This window comes from Lissotriton vulgaris, chromosome 1_1 (assembly GCF_964263255.1).
Source record: "Lissotriton vulgaris chromosome 1_1, aLisVul1.2, whole genome shotgun sequence".
Lineage (NCBI taxonomy): Eukaryota > Metazoa > Chordata > Amphibia > Caudata > Salamandridae > Lissotriton > Lissotriton vulgaris.
In genome coordinates this window covers 721,148,107-721,175,408 of record NC_141685.1, presented here as the reverse complement: position 1 = coordinate 721,175,408, position 27,302 = coordinate 721,148,107, and the positions used below count along the sequence as shown (strand labels likewise).

Here is a 27,302-nt window from a genome sequence, read left to right as displayed (position 1 = left end):
AGCATAAAGCTGAGTCCAAACTCAGGGTGCATGGTGTGCAAACTAGTGATAGACTGGGCAATGGCCCTGTAATTACAGTGGCTGAGATTAATTCAAGCATTCCATCCATCACCTTTCCACATTTTGTATACTTTATAAATTGGTTAGTCAGCCAGGGAGATTGGTGAGACATCACCAGAAAGCCATGCTGTCATTAGTTGGTTGCTGACAGAGCAGTGCTGTGATTGGCCATTCCTGGATCAGTGAAAGAACAGGAGAGGAGTGAATCTGCTGCCTGTGACCTGAAAAGAGCCTTGACGACTAGACATGGTCTCGCTCTTTTACCAAGGACAAAGAAGTGGATTTTCAGGGTCATAAGACTGACTTTTGTTTGGGCGCCAGGGACAGAAAAACAAGCTCAAGTAGCCTTTTCCTACATTCTCAGCTGATCAGTTCCAACTGTACCATCCTCAACCCTGCTGCTGGTGTCTGCTGGAGTGAGTCTTGAGCCCAAATTGCTGTCCCTAAGGTTCTGACCTCTTGCCGTGTTTCAGAGTGTACTCCTCCCATCAAATCCTGAAACCTGGTAATCACATTTTTTTTGCCATCTTTCTGCTCTGGGACCCAACAGGGGACTGGGACCAACCTGTCAAGCAGTTCCTACAATGGTGTGTTGCCTCGGCGCCAAAGCTTCAGGTTGCTCCCGCTACATTCTTCTCTGCAGCAGAAAATTCAACTCAGTGGGACCTTGCAGAGAAAATATCTGGCCTCATGAAGCCCTCTTTGGCTATAGCCTTCAGACTTGCACTACTGGAAGAATCAGAGCTCTAAATAAGTGGCAGAGTCCAAAGGTAGGAATCTTCAACAGGGAAGGTGCATAAAGTATCCAGTCAGCAAGAGACCTTCTCTGGGCATGAAATATAATTTCCCCCGCTCTGAGCTTTCCAGCCAAAAGTCAACGGTATTACAGATACCCCGCCCAGTGGCTATCTGACTACGTGGAGCCCTCTTTAGTCACAGCCTGCTGCCTTGCCCCACTTGGGATGTTGGCTTCAATACCAGAGACAAATTCCAAATGTAAAACTTTTCACTGGCACAAACCTGGTCCCTGTATCAGACATGCACACATATGTAGTCAGCCTTAAACCTTTTCCTTGTCATAATCTATCATGACTTGATGACCGTCATTGATGCTTAATGCTTTGTGGCGCCATTTTGAACCAAAAACTGTATAACTGTGTAACTCCGGTTCTGCTCGTTGAATGTTTGTCATTCTTGTGTAATTTTATTTTGTAACATTTACTCTAATTTTTTCTAAATCGGTTTGATTTTTTTGGTGTTGTTTTTTTACTTTATTATTGTTTGAGTACTGCATTACATGCTTACATATTGCCTCGAAGTTAAGCCTGCCTGTCCTGTGCCATAGCTACAATGGGATGGAGATTTTGTTAATTTAGTGACTCCAAGGGTTCATACTACTAAGGATTGTGATTATTATATGTGGTCAGCACTCCCCAGTAACTAATATCCCAATTTCTCATATAGAGGAGCAGGACAGACCACCCAAATGGGGGACAAACCCGTAACATAAAACGGTATGGTCAGCCACCATATAAAAGAATGAGAAGAAAAAGAAGAGGAGTAGAGGTGTAAAAAATTCTAATTGGCTTCCCTGCTTGTTTACATGTCAATTTACTTCTCCATTGAATGGTGAATGTGTGTGGTTGGGTATGTGAGTATGGAGTGAACGAATGCAAGAATTAGGTAATGTTTTTTCACTGTATTTATGAGTGGATACATTGGTGAGTGACTGAGTACCTGGATGGATGTAAAGATGGATGAATAGATTGATGAATGAATAGATGAATGAATGTGTTGGTGGATGAACAGGTAGATATCATTTGGAAATAAGTTACAATTGCAATGTTACATCTGCTTGTTGTGCACAAAGCTATCCGATTACATAGGTTGCCTGATTCACCTAACTCAGGAGACGGGAGACCTGGACCAAGCAGACCACTGTCTAACACAGACAGAATGTGTCACTTTTGCAATTTACATGTATCGCCCTATTGGGGTTTCTACATGTGCCAACGTCAACCAAATAGGTGCCCTCCCCATTTCTCTCAAGGATAGGGTAGGGCCCAGTGCATTTGCCCTGTAAGGCCATAGGTGCCCCAGGCTCCAAAACCCACACCTTCTGCCCTGATTGGAACTCCACCATGGAAGCCTTTTATTCCTACCAAGCTTCTGGAGCTCTTGGTCGGTCTCAAGGTTTTTGTTTACTTTTTTATGTATTCAGACATCCTTCAATGAAGGCCAAGCACATAAGCCACAAGGTCTTGCGTTTGCTCCTGGAGGGGTCTCTTTCATCCTTCCTTGACAAGACAGAGGAGCCCTCTTACAGGGTTGCCAAACAAAATATCAAAGGGGAAAGCACTACTCCCTTTTGTGGCACCTCTCTGTAAGTAAAAAGCAAGCAAGGTAGTAAAACATCCAATATCCTTCTGAGTTTTTCAGGGAGTCCACCAATCATTCCTTTTATGGTCTTGTTAAATCTATCAGCAAGCCCATTTGTCTGTGGATGTTATGGTGTAGTCAACCTACAGGTCTCCCTAAGCTCAGTCCACATGTGTTTTACGTAGGCAGACATAATGTTTGTACTTCTGTCTGATACTACCTCCTTAGAAAAGAGAACCCTAATAAAAATACCAAGGAAGGCCTTGGCCACTACAGCGCAGTGGTGGTTTAGTGGAATTGCCTCAGGTTACCTGGTGGCATGTTCCACTAACACCAGAATAAATGTGTTTCCTGATGGTGTTGGAGGGTAAAGGGACCAACAATGTCAATTCCTTTCATCTCACTGGCAGTGAAATTAAGGGAGCTTTCAGGTGGAGTTGCAAAACTGCTTCACCTTCTGGGACATTCCTGGCAAGTAGAAGTGATTGACTAACTTACTGCAGGTTTTTGTCTAGCCATGATGTCTAGCTAAGGGAATGTGAGGGGGGATTCTCTAAGGTACTACCACTCTCCGAGTGGCACCAGGTTTGGGGTCTCTGGCCTCAGTATATAGTAGATCCTCCTCCAAATAGGTCATGTGTGAACCACTGACATATCCCTTGTCCTGATCAGCAGCTTTCTGCCTCAGGTTTTCAAGAGTGGGACAGTTTCTCTGCCCCTGGCACAGATCTTCCCTAGAGGGTCCCCCTGGACTTAAAAGCTCTGCGGTGTAAGGTCCAAGCTCCTGAGGCTCAGTTCCCTCTGGGGCACACAAGTCTTCTCCCTTGGGAGAAGGGACTTGGTCTGGTGTCTGTTTGGATCTAGTTTCCCAGACTTCCTGCCCTTTCACTTGGAAGGTTGTTCCATCATTTCAGGCTCCAACACTTCTTTTTCACCCTGGGCTTGCTTTGCGCTCTTGCTTTTAAAAAACCCATACCGATATTCCCAGCATAGCTGCATGGATTTTCCTCTCTACTCCAGCCCATGCTGAGTACTCCAAATCATTTCCAAGCAGACACTGTACAGGGATAGCAGGAGACACCATTATCCTTTTGAGGCCTCTAACCCCTCCCCAATCTCAGATCACCAAGGCCATTGGATGTTCCTTAGCCTGATTATCAGTGTTGAGAACTGTATGGGTCTGTCCAATGAGATGTTGGTTTGGGGAACCATGGGCTCAGCCACCATGGTGATACTGGCACCAGTGCTTCTCAGGGCTTCCTCCCTAATCCCATTAATATTTGGTTCTTGCCTGTATCTCTCCTGGTTACTGGGCCAGGCAGACAGGCTAGCTACATCCACCCATCCCTCTGAGACTAGTGTTGCATCTGTGAGCACCTTGGAATGGTCAGGTCTTACCTGTTATCCCATCTGGAGACTCACAAGGGCCTTTACTGCAGGTGTGATAGTGGCATAATTATTGTTTTTACATCCAGGGCCTCCAATTCGAAGTGCCTTACAGTCATGTCACCAAGCCTTTTGTGGATCCCAGGGTTTACCCTGGTACTCACCCTTGAACTGTGAAGAGTTTCTGGGCTCACCTTCCTGAACAGGTTTTGTGAGGCCTGAAAAAGACTAATTTTGTTTTTCTCTTTTTGGTCACGACATACTGCTTCCTGTGTGACTGGGGCGAGTGTCAGGTGTGGCAGTGGCACAAGGGCGGGGTAGAGTAGGGTCTTGCCCATTTCCCTAGTCAAGCGTTACCAGGCGTTATTGGTGCAAAAACCCTTGTGGTGCAATACCCTCTCACCCAGGATGTGCGCTTCCAGCTGGGAGGTGAGGGGTGTAGGTGCCATGTAACTTGTTCGATGGCCAGGTGCGGCATAAAGGGTGGTGGGTGGAGTCAATAGATGGTGTAATGAGCATGTGATCTGAGGTAGTATAGCTCCATGTCCGGAGCTTTAAATCCTCCTTTGGACATTGCCTGCGCCATGAGTTTCCAGCTTAATCGGGGTTGTTTCCCACCCCAGGCCAGCTTAAAGAGCAGGGAGCGGAGAGTATTACAAAAGTTGTGCCCTGGGTAATAGGGTAAATTATGGAAAAAGTATAGTAACTTGGGGAGGATGTTCATCTTCATCAGGGCCACCCTGCCTGCCAAGGAATGCGAAAGATTGATCCAGCGGTCAACCCACGTGCTAATCGTTTCTATCGCTGTCTCATAGTTTGAGCACAGTGTCTCCTCAGGGTTTCTGGTGATGGTGACCCCCAAATACTTGATTTCATGTTCACACCAGCTCAACGGGTAATCAGGGGTGAATTGAGGACTGTTAGGGGTGAGTGGGAAAATCTGCGATTTGCTCCACTTAACCTTTATCCCCAATAGATGGCCAAACCTGATGAATTCCCTCAAAATGGGATTAATGCTCACACTGGGATCCCGTAGGTAAAGGGTTATATCAGCCGCATACAGCGAAATTAGGATTTGACGGGAGGGGTAGATTATGGCATAGTCTCTGTGGTGATGTCTAATTTTGGCGTCCAGGGCATCAATGGACAAAGCAAATAGTAACAGGGATAGCGGGCATCCCTGGCGAGTGCCCCGCTTAATGGGGATTGGGTCAGAATATAACCAGTTAATTTGGACCACCGCTTCTGGCTTGGAAGAAAGTGAATGGATCCAGGCTGGGAAAGGGCGAGGGAGGCCCATTCGGCCCAGAATGGCTAGCATGTAATCCTATTCTAGGGAATCGAATGCCTTTGTGGCATCCAGAAAGATCCCAGCGGCCGAGCAGTCGGGGTCTTTGTCGTGAAGAAGCGCGAAGATGTTGCGTAGATTGTGGGAAGTGGCTCTTACCGGGACAAAGCTTTGTCCGGTAAGAACAGACCCTCCATAAGCCGGGGCAGTCGGTTGGCTATAACCTTAGCGAGTATCTTTGTGTCACAATTAATTAAAGACATAAAGACAGAGGTCAATAGGCTTCACACTTGTCTGCGGCCTTGCCTGGTGTTTGAGTAGAGATATAATTAGAGGCTGTCTCATGGAGAGTGGGAGGCATCCAGAGTCACGCACTTCTTCAAATACCTGTTTGAGGATGGGAGTCAATTGCTCAATGTAGCAATTGTTGGACTCTGCTGGTAGGCTGTCAGGCCATGGGGCCTTGCTAGAACCCAACCTTATGATTGCAGCTCAAATCTGATCTTCTTCAATGTCAGTGGATAAGAATTCCCTGCAGGAATCATTGTTCCAGCCCACCGCCGTGTCTTCGAAGTATGTGTCTTTTTCTGGGAAAGCGTGGCCGATGGTATGGTAGAGCATGGCATAATAGTTTGTGAAGGTGTGTATATTTCTTGGGAGTGTATGTGTCGGTGCCCCTCTTTGTCTACAATTTCTAGGATGTGACTGGCAAACCTGGGGATTCTGTTAACCTCTACCAGGGCTCTACCAGGATGTTCACCCTCACCATAGGAGCGAGCGGTGTTGTATTTCGACCGGAATTTGGCCTCAGTGTCAGCTTCCACTGAGTATTCCACCAGGAGCTCTTTAAGGCGAGCTTGCAAAGAAGAATCAGGCGAGGACGCAATTTGTAACTATCTTCTAAATATTTATGGACAATCCCTTTGGGGAGTTTAGAGTCATAAGAACCTTAACTCTCTGTAGTTATTTGTATGGGGTCCACAGACATAGGTCCTAGACCCATCTCTTACCTTTGTCTTTCGATTTCCAGGAGCTGAGCTTTTAAGTTCAGTCTAGTGGTCAGTCTTTCTAGGATGAGGTCCTCATCTGAGGGGGGCATTGGCTGTGTCTGAGGAGACTGACTCATGTCCATTCTCAGCATCATCTTCCTATCACTTATGTGGATGTGTTTGTGGGTCTCAGAGTGCCAGTGTGGGTCAGAGAAATGGGTGTTTGACTACCTGCATGGGTCAGTGACTGGATCTGTGAGTGCCTCTGTTGGTCTGTGTATGGATCTGTCAGTGCCTGCATGCAACTTAGAATCAGTGTGTGAGTGGCTGTGTGGGTCTGTGAGTGGGTGTGACACTGCCAATGAGGGGCTGTGAGTGGGTGTATGAGTGGCTGTGTGCGTCAAGTTCATTAAAAATTAACCCCCAGTAAAACAATAGAGCGCACTATTTACAAATAAATGAAGGAATGTTTCAAAACTGCCTAATAATATGTTTTTTCCAAGCTAATCTACAACCTGCAGCTCTTATCCTACATGTCTGCAATCAAAACTACAAGGGCCCCAACACAGCCGCAATCCGCACTTTCTTCGATCAAAGCTTTCAAAGACTGTTTTGATAGGCCAGTCTCTAAAGCAACACAAATTCCAAACTGACTTTTGTAGCCGTGTCTTAAAAGACTTTTTTCTGCACCGCACTAGGGTAAGACACATCTGGGCACCCAGACACCGGACAACAAACAACAGACAACAGGCCCAGACTACAGACATCTCATTTGAAGATGGCACTACAGCCTACAAATGCTTCCTAAGTTATGTGTTTTTGTATTTTTGTACAAGCTCTCTCTAGCCTAGGTGCTCTCTAGCCCCTCCATAGCCAATAGTATGCCGAATATCATGAGCTCAACGCATGTGCAAAGACCTATCTCACTTCACATACAGCTACACTGACCCAAACGCTAGTATTCCTCACTCACTACACAGTGCACTCCTACACAACATCTGTTATCAGCGCATGTCTAACGTAGGCACACATACTACGAATATATCTCTTTACATTGCGGATTTTACTCCACTATGTAAACACAAAGTGGTTGTTACAACGACTGTGTTGTCACAGCGCACTACCTTTACAATGCAAGTCGTTATAATGACTTGAGCTAGATGGCATGCTGGACTTCAGAATAGTATGATTCACTAATTCAACTCCAGTGTGTGCAACACTAGGGAAAGCATTGTAACAACTTGCTTTTTAAAGGTAGTACGTTGCGACAACGCTGACGTTGTAGTGACCGTGTTGTGTTTGCATCGTGGAGTAAAATTCGCAATGTAAACGTTATTTCCACCAAACTACGAACAGGTCATGTTACATCTGTTCACTGATACCTGACACCTTAAGTGCAGATAGGCTTTGCTTATCACAGCAGATAGCCTCTGAAAAAGCAAAGTGCCTCGTTCATCAGTACCTAGGCAGAATCAGAGATACATCCAACCCAACAGAGTAGAACCTCGTAGGACACTAGTAAACATCGCCAGGTATGAAACCAACCCCACTCCCCTATATCTCTTCACCGAGCCAAGTGATATCTAATCTGAGGTAGACAGCCGGGGTGGGCTGAGGTGGTGGTTGCCACTACACGGAATTCCAGGAGTTGCCTAAAAACTGTGGAATTCCACTCCGCACTACATGCAGGCAGCAGAACTGGAGGGTTCCTGACCCCCATACTGCCACCTGCTTTACACACTTACCTGGGTCTGGCGTTCTCTGCCGTGGCCGGGTTGTCCTCCTCCTGGTCTCCTCTACTGGGTGCAAAAGCAAACCACTTACACTGTATGACTTGGGAGGACTGCTCATGCCACTGGGTGGTCACTGCAGGGGCAAATTCTGCCATGCCGCGGGATCAGAGTTTTTGCTGAACTCCGCGTTCCCAGTTGAGCGTGGAGTTGACAAAACTCTGAAAACTCCACTGGCAGAGCGTAGTTCTCCACCCACCCCTGGTAGACAGGATGCGCCATAAGGGCACCATAGGGGATATCCCTGTTTGGCCCGAGGCGGCAGAAAAGAGGTTCCTGGAGGTAGCAAGACCAAAGCACCAATGCAGAAACATGTCCGCTCCCACCTCTGTCTGTGGTCCCAGACTGGCTCTTAACATCTTTGGGGCCACCTTCTATAACGACAAATGGACCCCAGACATAGATTTCCAGTTCAGGGCCTCTCATCTCAATCACGAGGGGGGAAATGAGTCCCAAGGGAGTGGGGGTCAAACATAACCATTAACTCCCTGTGCCAGCAAATCTGGGCGAACAATATCAATAAGTACAGATGGTCAGAGAGGAAGATGCAACCCCTAATTGAACAGTAACTTCAGTGGTACTCTTTAAGTTTCAGATGCAAAGGAACTATACCGTTGGGCAGCACTAAGAATTGCGGCACGGTAATGAACACAGTAGACCTGCACTGGGGCACCTCCATGTTGATGACAACTGTGTGGTTGGACCTTGCCTACACCCAGCTCATCCCTGCATGGCGAGGCCTCTGCACCCTCATGACTATAACAACCCGGGAGAAGATCTGTCTGAGTTGTCTCAACATCTGTTACAGAAGAAAACAACTCTGTTGCATCAGGCTCAAAGGAGAAGAACTGCAGACTTTTTATTAGCTGGGCCTAGTACAAGGACATTCCAGAAGAATTCAGACTGTTCACTGAGGCTAAGGTAAATGCCAGATGGTCAATACCCTTTTTCACTATGCAAACAAAAGTGAACACCGACTGGTTACAAATAATCAAATGGGAAATAATGGAGATGATCAACCATACTGAGCTTGGTCTAAGCGCTATCAAGGAGAAATTAAAGCCAATAGCCTCATGGTGATGCAACATCGGTACATGCTGGACTTGAAGACCGTTATTGAGGGTGGAGTGTGTGCCAGGATTGGTGCTTCCTGTTGTACTTTTATTCCCGGGAATGACCTGGACAATGGGACATTAGCCCATGCTATCCAAGAACAGCATTGTTTGCAAGCTGAAATGAAGATGGGGGGAGGTGCCCTGGAGCAGGACTGGTTGCAAAGTATATTTCCATGGAACCCCTCATCCAACTATTCATGTCATTTATGCCGATTCTCATTACTATACTCCTGATATGTGGTTTCCTGCAAGTGTGGGTTTCCTGTTGTAAAAAACGGTCCTTAAATTAGGTAGTATACACATAGCTAGGGAAAAGGTAACAGACACTACACACACACATACTTTCTAATAACATAATGGTGGTGACATAAGAGGAGGATAGAGTAGTGAAGAATCAACTAGAGGGGTAATGTTGGAATGGGTGAATACGAACTCAATGAATGTTATGATATGCGCAGGCCAGCCACGGCAATGGCAATAAATACAATATCAACGTATGCCATAACCTGTACTGGCACGACCATGCCAGTACCTGTCAATGCAATGTTAATGGATGTCAAAATTTGTACCCGCACAGTAGCGCTGACATCAGCAATAACATTATCAGTGTATGTTATAATCCATGCTAATGTGACATTACTGTTACTAGTAATAACGAAGCCTATGTACGTTATGACCTAAGCAAATTTAACTGTGTCAATATCAGTAAGAACAATGTCAATGTATGCTATGAAAACTGTATGCACATTGTTAAGGATAAAGATAAAAATGATGTCAGTGATTGACATATTCTTTTCAGGGGTTCCAATGAACTCATATCATTGCTGTTGGATTCACCTAAGGTGATCTCCCCATCAACCAAGAGTCATAGATATGTGGTTAGACAAGCCCTACGATCCACACCCACGCCTATCGTATATCAGGTCACAGGTGGGGTCTCGCTTAACGTAGAGACAAACGCGTGCCCAGGGTAAACCCTGATCGATCCCACAGATAGATATTTGCACCACAAACAGGTCCAAGGAAATTGCCCTGGTAAAAAGAGTTTGGCCAAGGGCTTGCATTCCCCAAAATACCACAAAGCTTGATACCTCATGTAGATAGAAACACTCAATCAATCAGGACACAACATGCACACCACACGTAGTGATCACACTCTCCTTATTCCGGGCATCTGGACACATACACCCTGGCCCAAAATAGCTCCTCCTAAGGTCAAGAGCAATTTATGCCTTTATCAGATCCCCCCACTTGTTGATTTATAACTGAGATGCTTTTTGGAATGTAGAAACTTGCTTTATTGTACCTTATGAAGTGTATATAATAATAGCCAAAACGTTGTACACTGAGAGACTTTGAGCAGACAAACTCCATCAGGGATCTCCCGGCCACATAATTTAAATAAACCAACTTTTGCCTGTTTTGCCAAATGCTTCTTGTCTTTTCATTTATTTAACCCCTTCCATGCTGGGCCGTTTCCGCCGCTGTGCGGTAAACAAAAGAACAGGGCGGGGCCATGACGAACCCCAGCCGTCATCAGCACACGAGCGCCGCAGAGCGTGACGGCTGGGGTTCGTCACCAGCATGGAAGGGGTTAAGGTAAACTCATATCCGAGCAACAGTACAATATATCCCTCTGTGCAATAACTCCATATTCTTTAAAGAATTAAACAGTGATGTGCCATCAGCACATTTGACTGAGGCCGAGTGTTCAGAGGGATTCAATGTGATTTTTTTTTTTACTGAAGTATGAGTGGAGTGACTCCACATATTTGAAAATTTTTAGGTGTTTTTGGGGAATGGTTATTTTGATTTCTGCAAAGTATACAATGCAGATATGACCTAAAAAGCTCTAACTTACTCAAGGTGTTCTCTGTTCTCATGGACAAGAACATCTAAAGTGATGCTGAAGCCAGGAGATTTCGAAAAAGGTCATCAGAAATGAAAACTTTCTATCAATTATTCTCGGGCTGTCACCTATTTTCCGGCACTCACTTCCACAGAAGAGCAAGGCCAATTGCACCCAAAATATTTTATTGCTTTTTGCATTTGACATTATTTTTGGATCATGTTACGTTACATTGTTTATTTTAAAATCTTGCAAAGTATTCCAATGCTATTATTAGGTAGGCTGTCCTAAAACAGCAAAGGTAAATATAATTGGGAACGAGTTCATATTACGTGGGGCTGTTTGCTTGTCAATTGGTTGGTTGACTCATGGGTGGATGTGCAAGGATCCAAATAACAATCATAAACAAGTGGAAGTTCTGGAATATTGGTAAGTGAATGTCAGTAATTTGTGAGGGTTGGAGAAGTTAGGTATTGTACAGAAGGGTGTAATACACCTGTTGGCAGCTTCCAGAATTACGTTAGTGATATTGGAAACTCACGCATTTACACTATCCAGGTAGAAAGAATTGTAAGTGGCGTATCCTGTATGTAAACAGGAAAGGCTCACAAGTGACTCTGGTGTGGAGATCAGCACTGTGCTCTTTAAACATAGTGTGCCAATGTCTCCCTTGCATTGTCTCACTTACATAGTGCGCTATGTCTCACTTGCCAGGAGATAACACAGAGAATATGCATTGCTGCCACTTTGTTTTAGTAACAAAACAACTTCAATTTTCTCAAATTATAGAATATTACATTGTATTAATACCACATCTACTAATCACACAGTTTCTTCTGGCATCCATTAAGCACAAAAAGGGAACCAGAACCCGTTTCACAAAGATACATCTCAATCAGACCATTTCACTTATCATGAATTATACGACAAATACATTTAGAGAGAGGATCACTCTGGCTCCACACTCACCTCAAACATTTGTGATCTCATGCTGGGGAATGAGGAAAAAATAGATCCAAGGGGAGCCCGGCTAAATAGGGTGCCTGGTCATTAGTGACCCACTCTAGGGTCCCCTACACACTAGATCAAAGACTTGCCATCCAAATCTTAACGAATTGGGTAAACCATAACATAGAATTAAAACTTTACAAAGAATATTGCTTGGCTCTGAGGAATATAGTGGGAGACTTCCTAGCCCCATTCCTTGCTGTAAATGAACCTACATAAACACTGGTTACGATGAACGCTACAAGATGTTTCTCACAAGACTAGTAGTCCATTAAAGCACTGGAGTAGGTTCTGCTAATGCCATGTGAGAGGAGGCCACAGGAGGGTACTAGACTTCAACTAAGGGGCATGTTGCAAGGGGAGCCGGAGCATCCAAATGACAAACTTTCATTTTGGCAAAGACTCTTAAATGTCTTGCAATGGAACTGTGCTGGTAGGTGGCCGAACATGTTGGCAACTCAATGATCCTCTTCTCAGATCTGTTGGTCTTTGCCAGTGTCCACAATATGCACGCCTCCGTGCAACGGGAGTGGTGGGAGGCAGGAAATCCCAGTGGCTCCGAGAAACAAGTACTTGTCTTTCCAACAATTGAAAGTCATTGAACCTGTCCTACCCCCAGAAGGACCCCACTTTTCATGACTCTGTAGTGTGCCACTGTTTTGAGAGACAGTACTATAGCACTAGAGCTACACAGCTGGAACCTTCCACATATTGACACAAACATTAAGAAGCCCTGGCGCTTATTTACAAACCCCTTTCCCTGCTGGTGCGTCACTTTTAATATGGTAAAAAGGTGACATAACGACAGAGCAAGTGGCTTGTTAATAGGCCCAACTGTCCCTGAGGCACACCTCAGAACTTCCTCTCAGTCTCTTAGACATTCCAACTCACATATAGTGCAAGTTGACTGTAACACTTTACCAGTCTTTCCTGTGTCCTGCTGCTGCTCCTAGAAACCTACATCTAACCCACACCCTCCAGACTCTATACAGAGCTCTTTCACCCTCCAAAAACAGACTCTCACCTCTGACCTGACACAGTTCTACTCTTTCGCTCACCTGGGAGAGCGGCCCTTGCAGTTAAATTTAGTATATTTCAGTGCGCACCTCATTTCAGAAAAGGAAACAATACTTAGGATATACAATTTTATTTGGTGACACTTACAAAGGAACCATACCAGTTATAGTTTAACAGATAAATGAAGAGGCAATGTCCAGTAGTAACTATCAACTCCTTTACAAGCTCATAGCTTTAAAGCTTTTTTCATACAAAAAAATGGAATATGATTTAAACAGCAACATTTTGAAGAGTCCCTAGAGACAATTAAACAATGCGCAGATGAAAATGGCTTCAGATCACAGGATGTGGAGATATATGTTGGTCATGAGATGAACGAATACTTGTTTTTCTTCAGAATCGTACAGGTCAGGAAATCAGGATTCTCTTTCTTCATTAGTTTATCCTCAAGTTCTTTTCTGAAAACAGAAGCATTAATTAGTGATTAGCTAATTTTATTATGACACTGGAACACCATCACAGCTTTATCAACATACATTTCTAAGAAGAACTTATGGCACATTAGCATGCACGATAGTGTCACTTAGAAACTGTCAAAGATGGCAGATGACTTATTCTGTGTCTACCTATTCTAGTCCTAGCTCCCCCTTGCAATTCCCTTGAGATGGACTGAGAGGCATTGACAAGAGGAACGCCCACCAACTCGGATACTGAGATCATTCCCTTCTTTGAGTCTGCTCTCAAACATTATTGAAAACTACCAAGACCAAGAGTCTGTGATATTGTTGAAAAATAACCATAATGAGATGTTTTTAAAATTGGCAGCATTTTTTTATATACAAGATAGTAATCATAAGCCTGACCCCAAACCGAAACATCCATGGTTCAATAAGGCATGCAGGGAAGCTAAAACTGCATTGCTATTAAGAGTCAAGAACAAGGATGTCCCAGGCACCAGATTAGCTAGATCTCACTTTCAAATCATCTTGGCTGAGGCGAAAGCAGCCTGGGAAAACAAAAAATGGGAAACGATTAGGAAAGCTTTGGACAGTAGAGACATGCGTTCCTTTTGGAACTTAGTGAAGACAGGTCACACTGAGGGTGACCTGGCCATTGTTCCAAATTTAGCAGAAGAAACCTGGAGATCGTATTTTAAAATTTTGTATTCCAGGTCCGTGAATGTTATTGAACCTCGGGGGTTAATGGATGTTTTTAAGTTTAAGTTTAAAGTATTTATTGAGCGCAACATACACCTGAACGGTTTCTTGGCGCTAAAGTAGAAGACAGCCCACTGAGCGGGGACAGTCACTGAGACAGGGCTGGAGAATAAACTATGGACTAGGGAAGAGCCTGAGGGAATAGAAAGGTCTTCAAAGCTTTGCGGAAAGCGGAGTAGTCAGTGAGAGACCTAAGATAAAAGGGGAGAGAATTCCAAAACATGGGGGCAAGAATGGAAAATTTTGAGCCACCCTGTTTTTTTTTCCGGTAACGGGGCACATCTAGGAGAAGTTGGGCCGAGGAACGAAGGTCTCTGCCAGGGACATAAGCCTTGATGGCCGATGATATAAATAAGGGGGCCAGGCCAGTCCTGGCCTGGAACACCATGCAGCCTAGCTTAAATAGGGCACGCTCCCGCACCGGGAGCCAGGGAAGAGTTTTCAGGAGGGGGGAAGAGTGGTGGAATTTAGGGAGACCAAAGGCAAGACGAGCAGCCTGGTTTTGCACTAATTGCAATTTACGGAGGCTGTACTGAGGGATGCCATTATACAGAATGTTCCCGTAGTCCAGGCGGGACAGGACCAGTGCGGACATAATTAGCTTGAGTGCAGGGAAGGAAAAGAAACGGGAAATAGAGCGGATAGTGCGAAGAGTAAGAAAGCAAGAAGAAACCACAGAACCAATCTGGGAGTGCATAGTGAGTTGATTGTTGAGCTTAATACCAAGAGTCTTAACAGAGGAGACCGGAGTGGGAGGAGAACCAAAAGAGGGGGGCCAGAAAAGAGAATTCCAGGGACTGGAACAACCACCCGTTACCACAAGTTCCGTTTTATCGGGATTGAGTTTCAGGTGGTTGAGGTTCATCCAGTCCCTGATGAAAGATAAAGTAGATTGGAAATTAGAGATAGAGTCAGGAGTAGAAGAAAGATTAAAGATGAGCTGGAGGTCATCGGCATAATTAAATACCGAGACCTCCAGGTGCTGTAGAGAAAAGATGAGCGGAGCGATGTAAAGATTGAAGAGTAAAGGAGAGAGAGAAGAGCCCTGAGGAACACCGCACTGGACCTGGCAGGGGGTAGCTGAAAACTCCCCTAGATGAACCGCCTGGGTCCGGTCCCTCAGAAAGGATGAGAGCCAGATGAGGGCTGATCCTCCTATGCCCGCCGCCTTGACACGGGAAAGCAAGATGGAATGATCCACCGTGTCAAAGGCGGCGGACAAATCGAGAAGGACCAGCGCCTGAGATCTACCGGCATCCATGCCCTCTCTGAGGGTGTCTGATACGGACACCACCACTGACTCAGTTGAGTGCCTTGGCCGAAATCCCGCCTGACAAGGGGCCAACCTCCCATTCTTCTCGGCGAAGGCGCTGAGTGCAGATGTTACATGCCGCTCCAGCACCTTCGCCAAAAAAGGGAGAAGGGAGATGGGGCGATAGTTAGCCATCACAGAAGGGTCGGCTCCCGGCTTCTTCAAAATGGGAACGATGGAAGCGGCTTTTAACGATGGAGTAACAACCCCTCGGGCTAGTGAGTCGTTAAGGAAGCCCAGAGGGGGCGATGAGCAGACAGTGTAGATCTGCCGTAGAATATGAGCCGGGCATATATCAGATGGGGAACCGGACTTAATTTTAGGGAGAAGGGACAGAAAAAGATCTTCCGAAAGTGGAGGAAAGGAATTAAAAGTAGCTGAGGACAGGTGAAGGATGGGGTCAACAAAAGAGGGAGAAGGGGGAGGGATGTTGGATTTAATTGTCGTAATTTTATCGACAAAATAAAAATTCAATGAATCGCAAAGTTTCTGGGAGGGGGGGGGCTTAAGAGTGGTCCGGTCCGAGAACGCCAGATCCTGGGTGATGGCAAAGATCTCCTTTGGTTGATTCTCGGCCGATAGGATTTTCGCCGAGAAATATGCTTTCTTGGCCTCAATGATTTTCTGCTTGTAGGTCCCCAGGAGGTGAACGTAGCGGGTCCTGGTACTCAAAGAGTAATCCAGCCTCCACTTGCGTTCAGCCCTTCGAACGGTAAGCTTCAAGTCCTTCAGCTCGGTGTTAAACCACCGATTGGCGTCTTTAGGGCGCCTAATCGAGGTACGTCGGAGAGGAGCTAAACGGTCGCTTCCCTCCGTGAGCCATGAGTCAATGGCTGAGGCTTGGGCTGCGGAATCTAGCCCCGATAGGGGGGGAAGAGAGGCCAGGAGTGCAGTCGAGAGGTCAGGCAGGTTAACCTTACCCCAGTTACGGGCCCAAGAGTTTTTGATGTACATAGGGGTCTTGGCCACTGAGAGACTGAGAGAAAACGAAATAATAAAATGATCGGACCAAGTGCAGGGGGCAACAACCAACGTGGAAAGGGTGCAGTTAAGAGACCAGACCTGGTCAAGTATGTGCCCGTGAATGTGAGTAGGGGAGTGGACAAAAGAAACAAAATTAAGGGAAAGAAGGGTTTCACATCCCCCTGAATATGGCACCACCTCCTTGTACTTTGTCGGAAGTTAACATGGCACTGGGCAAGTTACTACCCCATAAAGCACCCGGTCTGGACAGAATCCCTGGCGATCTGTTCAGATCTGAATGGGCTGTTTGGGCTCCATACCTGCAGTCTTTATTTAATTCCATTTTTAAAGGCATGGAGCTCCCCCCAACCTGGCTTGGCGCCGAGATTATCCCAATCTTTAAAAAAAGTTCCCCATTAGAACCGGCAAATTACCGGCCCATCAGCCTCATCGACGTCACCCAAAAGATCTTTGCTTGTGTCTTACTAGGACGTCTGCAATCTTGGATGGACGAGTCAGACATCCTAACCCCCCTACAAGCAGGATTTAGGTCCAGAATTCCAACCCTGGACCAAATCTTTAGATTACAACTTATTTACTGGAAGACAGTAACCTTGGGAGGGGGTAGCCTTTATCTGACTTTTGTGGACCTTAAGTCTGCTTTCGATCTGGTCCACCGTGAGCAGTTATGGGGTCTTCTATTTGACATGGGGGTGCCGGCTTATCTTTGCCAGATCTTAAAACGTCTACATGAAGGCACCTATGCAAGGGTTAGGTTTGGAAAAAAGGGAGAACTGACAGCGCCTTTCCCGGTGGAGCAAGGGGTCAGGCAGGGATGTGTGCTGGCCCCAACCCTCTTCTCCCTTTTCCTGAATGGCTTAATTGATCCACTCTTGGCCGTGAAGCACATAGACTCTCCAAGGTTAGAAAACAGGAAAATACCAGCCTTAATGTTTGCCGACAACACGCTGCTCCTGTCTAAATCATCCAAGAGGATGCAGCGTGTCTTGGATAAGTTTAGTACATTTTGCAGGACATTTTTTGGGGTGATTACCATGAAAAATATATATGTATATATATATGGTCTTCCATGCAAAAAAAACTAATTGTCGACATCCCCAAATGGACAGAAGACCTTTAGAGAGAGTCTCCACCTTCGATTATTTAGGCATTTCACTGTACGACAAAATGGACTGGGGTCTGATATAATGAAGTCCAATTTGAAGCTAACCAAGTCCTGGGAGGCATCCTTATAGTGTATAAAAAATGCTCCCTGAAGGTGATAGGCCCTCCGGCAGAAATGTATAAAACACAAGCAAGGGGAGCTTCTCTCTTTGGTGCTGAACTTTGGAGACACTGTGTATCCCATCCACTACAGGTAACCGAGAACAGCTTTGCTAGACAGTTGTTAGGGCTACCAAAAAGTACGCCCCTAACACCGCTGAGGATGGACCTTGGTATTGATCCTATATCTGATCTAATTGCCTCTCGTTCTCTCTTTTTCTGGCGTCGCATATGGAGTACGCCAGAACTAATTACCTATGGGGAGGAATTGAGGGAAGTAATGTGTAATCTGGGGGCTATAAATTTACCATGGTTGTCCTACGTTAGGAATTTGTGTTTTTCCCTAGGTCGTGCTAATTTATGGTTGAACCCGGAGGAGTCCTGTTCCAGTGCCCCAGAAAAAGCTTTATTCCTAGCTTTGAAGGAATTTAAACTTTCCCATTTAGTTAAGAACACGATCTCTTGCTCTTTGACATCGAGGTTTCTCGATGTCAAACAGCAGTATAAATTGGAAAAGACCTTGGACAGAATCCAACCCCTTATGGCTAAAAAATGGTTTATCCAATTTAGACATGGACCCTTCCACTAGGCGCACTGACAAATAAATGGAAAGGTATAGTTCAATCAGTTTGCCCTGGTTGTGCTGCTGCGGAAGAGACAGAACTCATGTAATACTTTTCTGTCCTGCCTACTATAGGTCTAGATCGAAGTGGGTTTACCAGTTGTGTAGAAATCTAGGGCAAAGAAACTATCATGAGGTCTTTAGGCTACTTAAATATGAAACATCACCAACTTTTGTAGTCGCGACCTCAAAATTCCTCTTTGCAATGTGGTGTATCCGTAGAGGAATTTTAAAGGGAAAAGAGCAGGGTAACAGTTGATGTTGCTGTTCGCATTACTCTCTTACTCTTGCTGTTTCTTAGTACTGTAAGTGAATGTGATGATAATAATTACGTCCATTTTTATCTGCTCAGGAATGTAACTTTTTAGCTTTACTCCCTTAATTTATTTTGTTATTATGTAGTTTAACTGAACTTTGTATATGATGCAATAGTGTTGTTTTTTTTGTTCCTATATATATCTTTTTAATTGTGCTCTGGGTGCCTTCTGCTTTGTGCTTCCGAAATCTGGGGGTTTGGGTAGTCACTCATCATGTGTCATGGCTGCAGTATTGATGTAATCTATTTTTGTATATCATTGATCTCGTTTTGATAACCTATCTCTAATTGCCCTTTTGTGATTGTTTTTACCTTTCATGATTTACTCAATGTATGTATATTTTAGTATGCTTTTATGGCTGCAAAGCCGAAATAAAGTATTTTGACGGACTATTCTGTGTCTACCTATTCTAGTCCTAGCTCCCCCTTGCAATGCCCTTGAGATGGACTGAGAGGCATTGACAACATGAACGCCCACAGTCAGTATGGAGTACTGGAACTCAGGCAGGTTCTGGCATGGGGAAAAAGAGTGATCAAGACTGCCCTGGGAGGGCACTGGGAGGTACCCTTCCTTACTCCAGCCTCTGCCAGAAGACCTGGAGAGTGGAGCTAAACTGAGGTGAGGCTGTGGACCAAGGGTTTAGGCATCCCCCTTCATTTTAACTGGATATCTGATTGGAGAGAGCCTTTCATTGCTGGGGATCGCTCTGGGCCCACAGAGTAACTAATAACAGGCGTGGCCATGTGGGCCCTTGAGATAACTCGCTGAGGCCTGCAGGACCTACACTGCGGATGGCGACTCCTGGGGTGCCTGCAGGTGGTGAGGGAGTGATGACCCTATGGGGCCCTCTGGGGTCTCTTAAGTCCCTGCTGTCTAGGGGTCAGTCAATAGAGGCCATCCCATGAAGGTATGTTTGAGCCAGAAAAGTGGCCTGGCCTGGCCTCAGGCACACAGATGTACACTTGAGGATCTCCCTGTAGGCGGCGGCTAAGACGGGACGTGACGTAGGGATTTCATTTGATCAAGGCAGACAGTGGGTAGGCTAGCAGTCAGTGCTTCTACCTAATTAGATACCAGGGGAAAGCTCCCACAAGGTGGGCAGTGGGACTCACCACACCGCTGTTTCCTCTTTCCTGCTCATCCCACTATCCTCAGGCACAGAAACAGCAGACTGGCTTGTCTAGGAAGAGGTCACTGAATGAGATATGTGAGCAGGCTCTTCAGAGTCCAGCAGGTCTTTTATTGCCATTGACCCTCACAATTTGCAGCTGATACTCCCTGGATGAGGTATAACTCTCATTGTCACCTGACCTGACTATCTTGCCCATTAGCACAATACAGGCACTCATAGCATACCAGCTTCCTTCTGGATAGGTGGGTTGCCATGCAAAACTGTGAATATAATGAGAAGAGCTACCCTGTAATTCAACAATTCAAACAATCCCTCTGTGTGACTCATTTCTGCCCAGTTCACCCATCAGTTTGGGAACATTGGCACTCTGAGGAAGCTAATAATTTGAGACCTCAAGAGCAGGCAAAACCCTCTCAGCAAGGTACCAAAGGGATCTCAGAACGACATTATGGAAACCAGGGGACTAAAGCCTGAATCCAAACAAATCCCTAAGCCAAATCTAGACAACAGACCAGATCAGAAAGATTAATGCTGATCCAAAGGCAGATCGAGGCCCCTTAGTGAACTTGTGAAGGACCATAACAAAATGAGGCACACCTCCTTTTTCACACTACATCGAACTCTGACATACAAGTGGTTAGCAGAGGATGCCTCAATAGTTAAAGTACAGGGTCAAAAGTTATGCTGCTTGAAGTTCCGCTGATACCGACTCACATTAAGTAAATGCAAAAGGAACTGCTGGAATGGGGAATGGGGGATTTCCCAACTAGGTCAAATGCCTGATGAAAACCAAGAAGTGTTCTCCGCTATGTCGATGATAACTCTAACTGTAACTTCATACACACCTACAAATGACACAAATTCTGGATTCTGAGCTTAACTGGCTCTCAATTATAACCCAGAATTTTTTGTCTTTTAACAGAGCGACATTCATTATAGGAGATTTTCCCCACCTGCTCGGGCACCTTCATATACAATCGATCCAGGAAATTTACGGGGCCAAGTGCATCCCACTAGTGATCTATGGCAGTGGAATATGTGAATATGGCCAGGTCGCCCTGATTCAAGTAGCTGAAAATAAATTCTTAAGAGGCATTCTGGGAGTTCCACATAGTGTTCCTTTTTTAATTGTCCACGAAGAACTAGGCTCAGATTACATTACTGACCAACTCCGTCTTTGCCCTTTAAAACTTTGGCACTCAACTTGGGTAAAAGAGGAACTTAGATTTAGCAGATTAATTTTGCAGGTTTGTTTCAAATTAGATCATTTCTCCCTGATCCCATGGCTGGCGTATGTGGCGCATAATTTGTGGACTCTAGGGAGGCCCAACCTGCACGATAATTCCTCTATTATGACTTGCTCTAATGGCAAATGGGTTGAAACCACCTTCAGGGACAAGTTGGCATCAGAGCATGAGGACTCCACATTAAAAAACACTCAATGCGCCACATGATTTCAGTTAAAACTGTCAGCAATATAGAAACTTATTTAACCTGGAATATGACACATCATCAACGCTGCCAGTTGTCCTAATTCAGTTTGAATTTACTCCCCTGCTTGTAACTGTGATGATACATCGATCAACGATACATTACATATTGTCATGCTTTGTTCAAAACGTAACATTCTGTGACATACGTTTTTACGCCCAATTTCAAAACCAAGGAATTTTGATGTATAAATGTCTTGGTGTCCTCTCACTTTCTCTTATAGGCAGATTAAAAATGTAAGGAAAATTGGAAGGATGATAAGCATACCTTCCACATCAATGTGTGGATGCAGCTTTCTGCACCCAAAAAATAAAATTGGTATTACCTATTTATACAACCAGGGTGGGAACTATATACTCTGAAGAATGCCCAGGACCCAAGAGGCCATTCTGAAGGGCTGAAACATGTTGGCAAGATACTAGGCAAAGACATTAGGGTCATAGGACCATCACTTCCTGAAGACCCTTTGTATATATATGTTAATATCACCGACGCCTCCGCTAATAAAGGGATACCTGGAGACAAAGGAGGATCTTTTATTTTTTAGACCCCCCTAGCCTATCTCTCCAAAGTGCTCCCTGGAATATGGTTGAGCCCACCACGACCTTTAGGAGTCAGGGTGAACCCGATGATGAAGCATGACACCATTAGGATGTGTGAGGGTTACTAAACAAAAAGGCATTGCTCCTTTTCCCGTGCTGAGAGGGTGACGCCACGAGAGTTTAGCGCCGAACATATTGGGTGGGATACTTTTAGTAATTGTTGATTTGATTCAGGACAATGTTTCCACACCCAACACACCTCTCTACCCTTCAAACCTTGGTGGAGGGCTCTCCAGCCTGGTGTAAGTACAATATGTATGGAAAGTGTTCCCATGCCCCTTCTAAGAATAGTGGGGAGGTTCTGATGGGCGGCTGCCCAAGTTACCCCATTTCCAGCCCCAGTGCTTTGACTGATACCCAGTTGGGGCACAAGCAAGGGGACCAGGTCTGTACCAAGTTACCATCCACTGAGGGGAACTCTACAGGAGTGGGTAGTGTGGCTTTAGGGGAAGGAGCAGAGGGTGAATGTATGACATTGCAATGCATACATATACAACAAATGCCTTTGCAATGCAGTTTTTACATCGCAACATCCTTTACAATGCATGCATTTACATTGCATGCCATTACAACAATTTTTTTAACACTACATTTACAAAGCATTCCATGACATTGTATTATACCTTTACAATGCAGACCATTACAATGCATACCATTACATTGCATTTAAGATAAGTGTTGGAAAGTGTAGGGGTAAAAATTACTATTCTAACTCCAGGGGGTGCAACAGTAAGGTAAGTGTTGGATAGTGTAGGGGTAAAATTACTATTCTAACTCCAGGGGGGGCAACAGTAGGGTAAGTGTTGGATAGTGTAGGGGTACTATGTAATGGTATACGTTGTAATAGCATGTGATGTAATGCCTGTGTTGTAGTGAGATGCGTTGTAGTGTCATGCGTTGTAGTGACACGCAATGTAATGGCTGTGTTGTAGTGGCACACGTTGTAAAGGATGTTGCGATGTAATGACTGCATTGTAAATGAAGTGTGATGTAATGACTGCGTTGTAAGGGTTGCTTCCCGCAGAGGGTAGAACATGCTCTTGTGTCTCCTAGTTTTGATTTGGTCCTCAAGGGAAAACTTGTCATTCCTGAGGTGAAAGTCGTCCCTTCCCTTGGGTCACAGCGAAAGGGATAACTGTCACTTCTCTAAGGGATACCTGTGCCAGTAAGACCTTGGTGAGGAAAGACTGGTTTCCCAAGAGCAGTACAGCGGTGTCATGACCCACCAGAGTTCAGTAAGGTACTAGTAGCAATCTAGTACATAGCCAACAGTTTCTTATAAACATTGCTTGTATTCTTTTGCTTTAATTTTGCGTTGTCCAGATGTGCCTTGTTTTATTTTGTTTGATGCTCCAGAAATGCATGACTGCGTAGATGTCAAGGCTGTACATGTGCAGGCTACTCATGGCTTTGTTTGTACTTCTGTGCTTTGTTTGCATATTTCATACTAACACTCCATCCTTAAATTGTGCATTAACTTTGTAATGCTTATTGGCCCTGAGAGAGCGCAAATCTGAGTTAGAAATTGTAGGGGTGCAACATATTCATGAATAATCAGCACCCACATACATAAAGGACTTTAATCGTGTTTAAATGTGATGTAGGGCTAAAAATTAATGTGCCAGAATTTACATAGAGTACCGCAAAGTGTTTTGAAAGTATTAATGCCACGCTAATCTAGAAATATTGTTTGCAGTGAAGTATTAATCCAATAGGGATGATCAATAAGTCCTTAGTGTATTAGCTGTTTTATTAGAAATTCATTATTGTATTCATATAATGAGATAGAAGTGCTTAAGTTAGAAAATGTATTTAAAAGATGTATTTTGTTATAATGATGAAGGCTTAATGAACGAAAATGTATTGTTCATGTTAGGATGTGATACACAGAAACGTGCAGAGGCCCAGTTGTGAAAAAAACTGTGTAGGCCGGATTGAGAATGTTTCACTTGACATGAAATCTTGGATATGTCTTTTTCAGACGGTTGCTTTTAGACAGTTAATTGCAAATAGCATGAAACTGTGAGCCGATTTATGTGCGTTCTTTTGCGGTGCAAGGTTAACTAGAGATTGTAGAAGAAGGGCCCATTGTGTGTGAGAGTTAGGATGGTAGTCCCAGACATGGAGGAGTGACTGCGGAATTTAGGGAAGCAACTTCAAGAGAAGAAGGCTCTGGGACCCAATGACGTTTTCAATGGACAAGGAAGAAGATTTCGTAGTGGAAATATTTGAAAATCAACACCTGCGGGAGGGGCGTACCTGAGGGCGTGTCGTCCATATTGTGGGGTTTTGTATTAGGGACAGCACCCCGAGGAAGAGAGAGGCCAGATGCGCATGAGGGCGAAGGAAGTTGTTGGTCAGGCAGAGAGCTTTGCTATGCGAGAGGGGTTCTCAGGCTAAGTCCGAATGGAGTGAGTGTACTTCTTTGGAAGTCACCACGGCTGACACCTTTGATAGGAGGGAACTTTGCTAAGTAGGGATGTTATTTAGTATACTGTAGGGACAGATTAATTTGGATTTCTTCCTTCCTTTTCCGATGCCTACTAAAACCCAGGTTATAGCAATTCTTGTTAGCCTGATGATTCTGGAGCTGATACTTGTATTGTTTCTTAGTCGATTGAGACTTTTCCGAAAAATTATGTTTGTATTAGTGCCTGTTTATCTCTTTAATCTTTTGCTGAGGTGTTTATATACCCAACTGTTTTTGGCTTTGTAATAAATCTTTAAACTCGATCTTTAGACAGTGGTTCTTTGAGAAAGCAATGGGGATCGTTTAAGTGGATGCTACACTATTTGGATAGATTGCCTTCTACACTCTATGACAGGTAAAAAGGTTTAGTCGACCTGTGACGGGATTCTAGAAAATGCTATTCTGATTCTAGAGTAGAAATCCCGCCTTTCCAGCCCCTAGGCATGACACTGTATTGCCCTCTTGGTGTTTTCGCGCTGCATTGCGCTATGAAAACACCTCTGAAATGTGTTCAGCTTCGGCCTCCGTTTCCCGTCCCAGCGCATATAAAAAGGAGCCGCGCCCTTCACCTGCTGCGGATTATTCAGGATCGCGGTTGGAGGCTGCTGTTTCCCAAGGCTCCCTGCATCTCCGTTGTGAGGCTCTCCGATCAGAAAAGAATTCAGGTATTTGTTTAGTGGCTTCTAGGTAAGTCTCTTGACTTTCATTTTTTACATTACGCAGGGTGTTTACATGTTTTTAAACGCACTCTGAATCTGGACCCTTACGAATTAGTGAAAGCAAATGGCATTCATTTCTAACATTTAAGCAGGGTGTATGCATGTTATAAGTGCGTTCTGAACTTTGACCTTTACGAACTTGTGAAAGCAAAGCAAATGCTAATGTATATTTTCAGACTTGAGATTGAAGATAAATCTTGTGAATTTACCAACAAAGACTAACCTCATTTGCATGACCTTCTGGCTAAGAATTAAGGTCAAGGCCCTGCAAACCTTTGGCAAATAGACATTTCATGATTAAACAAGTGTATGGGATTCTTAAGCTGAATTCTTAAACGGACTAATATGTAAACTGCTGATATGTTAATTGTGCTTTAACTAGATTCTAGTATTTATCATCAGACATGTTTATTTGATTTATGTACATACTGATAACCAGAAATACAGTTAGGATTCATGTAACTGTAGGTGAATGTTAACCCTATAGTATCATTGGTTATTTTTACGTTTTAGCAGCACTCAGCAAAGAACTTACCCCCAGATTCATCAAAGTCCTGTTTTGCGAGTCCTTAATAGCGATTATTAAGGACTCCCTATTATAGACTCGCAAAACGGGATGCATGTAGAAATCGCAATATTTTTTGCGATTTATACTGCTTCCTTATTTGCGATTCGCTAATTGCTAATCGCAAATAAGGAATGGCTTTACCATTCATTCCTATCCCCCAGATTCATCAAAGTCCTGTTTTGCGAGTCCTTAATAGCGATTATTAAGGAATCGCTATTAAAGACTCGCAAAACGGAATGCATGTGGAAATCGCAATATTTATGCAATTTCTAATGCTTCCTTATTTGCGATTCGCTAATTGCTAATCGCAAATAAGGAATGGCTTTCCCATTCATTCCTAAAGGCCCATAGGAATGAATGGGGAGTCATTCTTTATTTGTGATTATCAATTAGCGAATCGCAAATAAGGAAGTGATTTCAAGGGTGCCAGGGTATCCAAAGGACATCCTGTATCACCCCTGAAATGGTAATCTGCACTGGTGTTGCGCACACACATGTCCAAAGGACATGTGTGTGTGTAACATACAACTTAGAAAAATGCACTAAAGTGCATTTTTCTAAGTTTTCGCTATTTACCACATAGTTAGACTTCGCGGTAAATAGCGTCCCCAGATTGCGAATTCGCAATTTTAAAATGGTTCATGAATTGCATTTAAGGAATCTCAAATTGAGATTCCTTAAATGCAACTATTCGCAATTTAGCAATTTCTAGAATTGCGATTTTTGCATTTGGGATGATGAATCCCAAATGCAAAAATAGCGCTCGCAAATTCTCAGAATCCGGCCCTTTTGCGAGCCTATTTTGGCTTGATGAATCTGGCTGTAAATCTGAGGAAAGATTTACAGAAAGTATAATAGGTCTGAGGATCGCTGCAGCTTCTATCTTTTCAGATCTCTCTCCCCGCAGTATCCTCCCTTTCACTCCCCTCATCTGGCCATCCTGATACTCTGTATTATTTAATTCAGAGTCGGGGCTGCCTGAAGGTGGGCTTTTTGAGGGTACTGCTCCTGAGGAACCTGAACCTTGACAAGCGGACAGGTATGTAGGGTAAATCAGGCACATGGGCAGGACTTCTTCCACCCTATGGCTCTTGTGTCTCGGGATTTGGGTGGAAAAGTGACCTAGAGGAAGGGTATAGTTAGCCCCCAGATGCCCACTGAATGAATCCTGGGAAATAAATTACCACCAGTGTTACAAGAGTTGGGAGAGGTGGCTGCTCAAGGACACCCTAAAAGCTCAGTTGTCTGTGGTTCTTCTCCTAAACGGAGAGTACAAAGGTACAGATGGAGATCAGGAGGTGGAGCCAGTCCACAGTGGGAGGAACAGTGGACCAGGGATTGACATCTGGGACAGAAGAGCACCCGAGACCTGGACGTGCTGCCTATCAAGAGACAGAGGACCGGAGTCCTGCACCTGGCAGATCCCTGCATGACCCAGACAGAGTGTGTCACCCTTGAGGGCATGGTGGTTCCCCCTGGAAGTCCTGGCTTGCCAAGTACCTGTTTGACCTGAGGGTATGGACCCTGGGCTGAAAGGCTGGTCTCAGGAATTTACCTCTGGACTGGTGGGAAAGAAAGTGGAAGTAAGGGTCTAACACCCGGTGCTGTTACCCCCACTCTGTGAAACCTCAGAGGTTAGGGAAACTTCAAGGCTGTAAGTGAGGCCTGTCCAAGACCCCAACTTGGGCCTCCACCTGACAGCAGTGGACGGCCGTGAGCCTTCC

General features: G+C 44.7%; 1 protein-coding gene across 5 annotated transcripts in view; it reads right to left on the bottom strand.

Moving 5' to 3' along the window:
- Positions 1–12,995: 12,995 nt before the first annotated feature.
- LOC147747710 (coagulation factor XIII B chain-like) overlaps positions 12,996–27,302 on the bottom strand; it is a 706,417-nt gene continuing 692,110 nt past the window's right edge. For all 5 annotated transcript variants that reach the window (XM_086954968.1, XM_086954960.1, XM_086954975.1 and 2 more), the window contains one exon: positions 12,996–13,339. In XM_086954968.1, the coding sequence (XP_086811094.1) occupies positions 13,328–13,339 (12 nt within the window). In that variant the 3' untranslated portion in view covers positions 12,996–13,327. The remainder of the gene's footprint in view (positions 13,340–27,302) is intronic.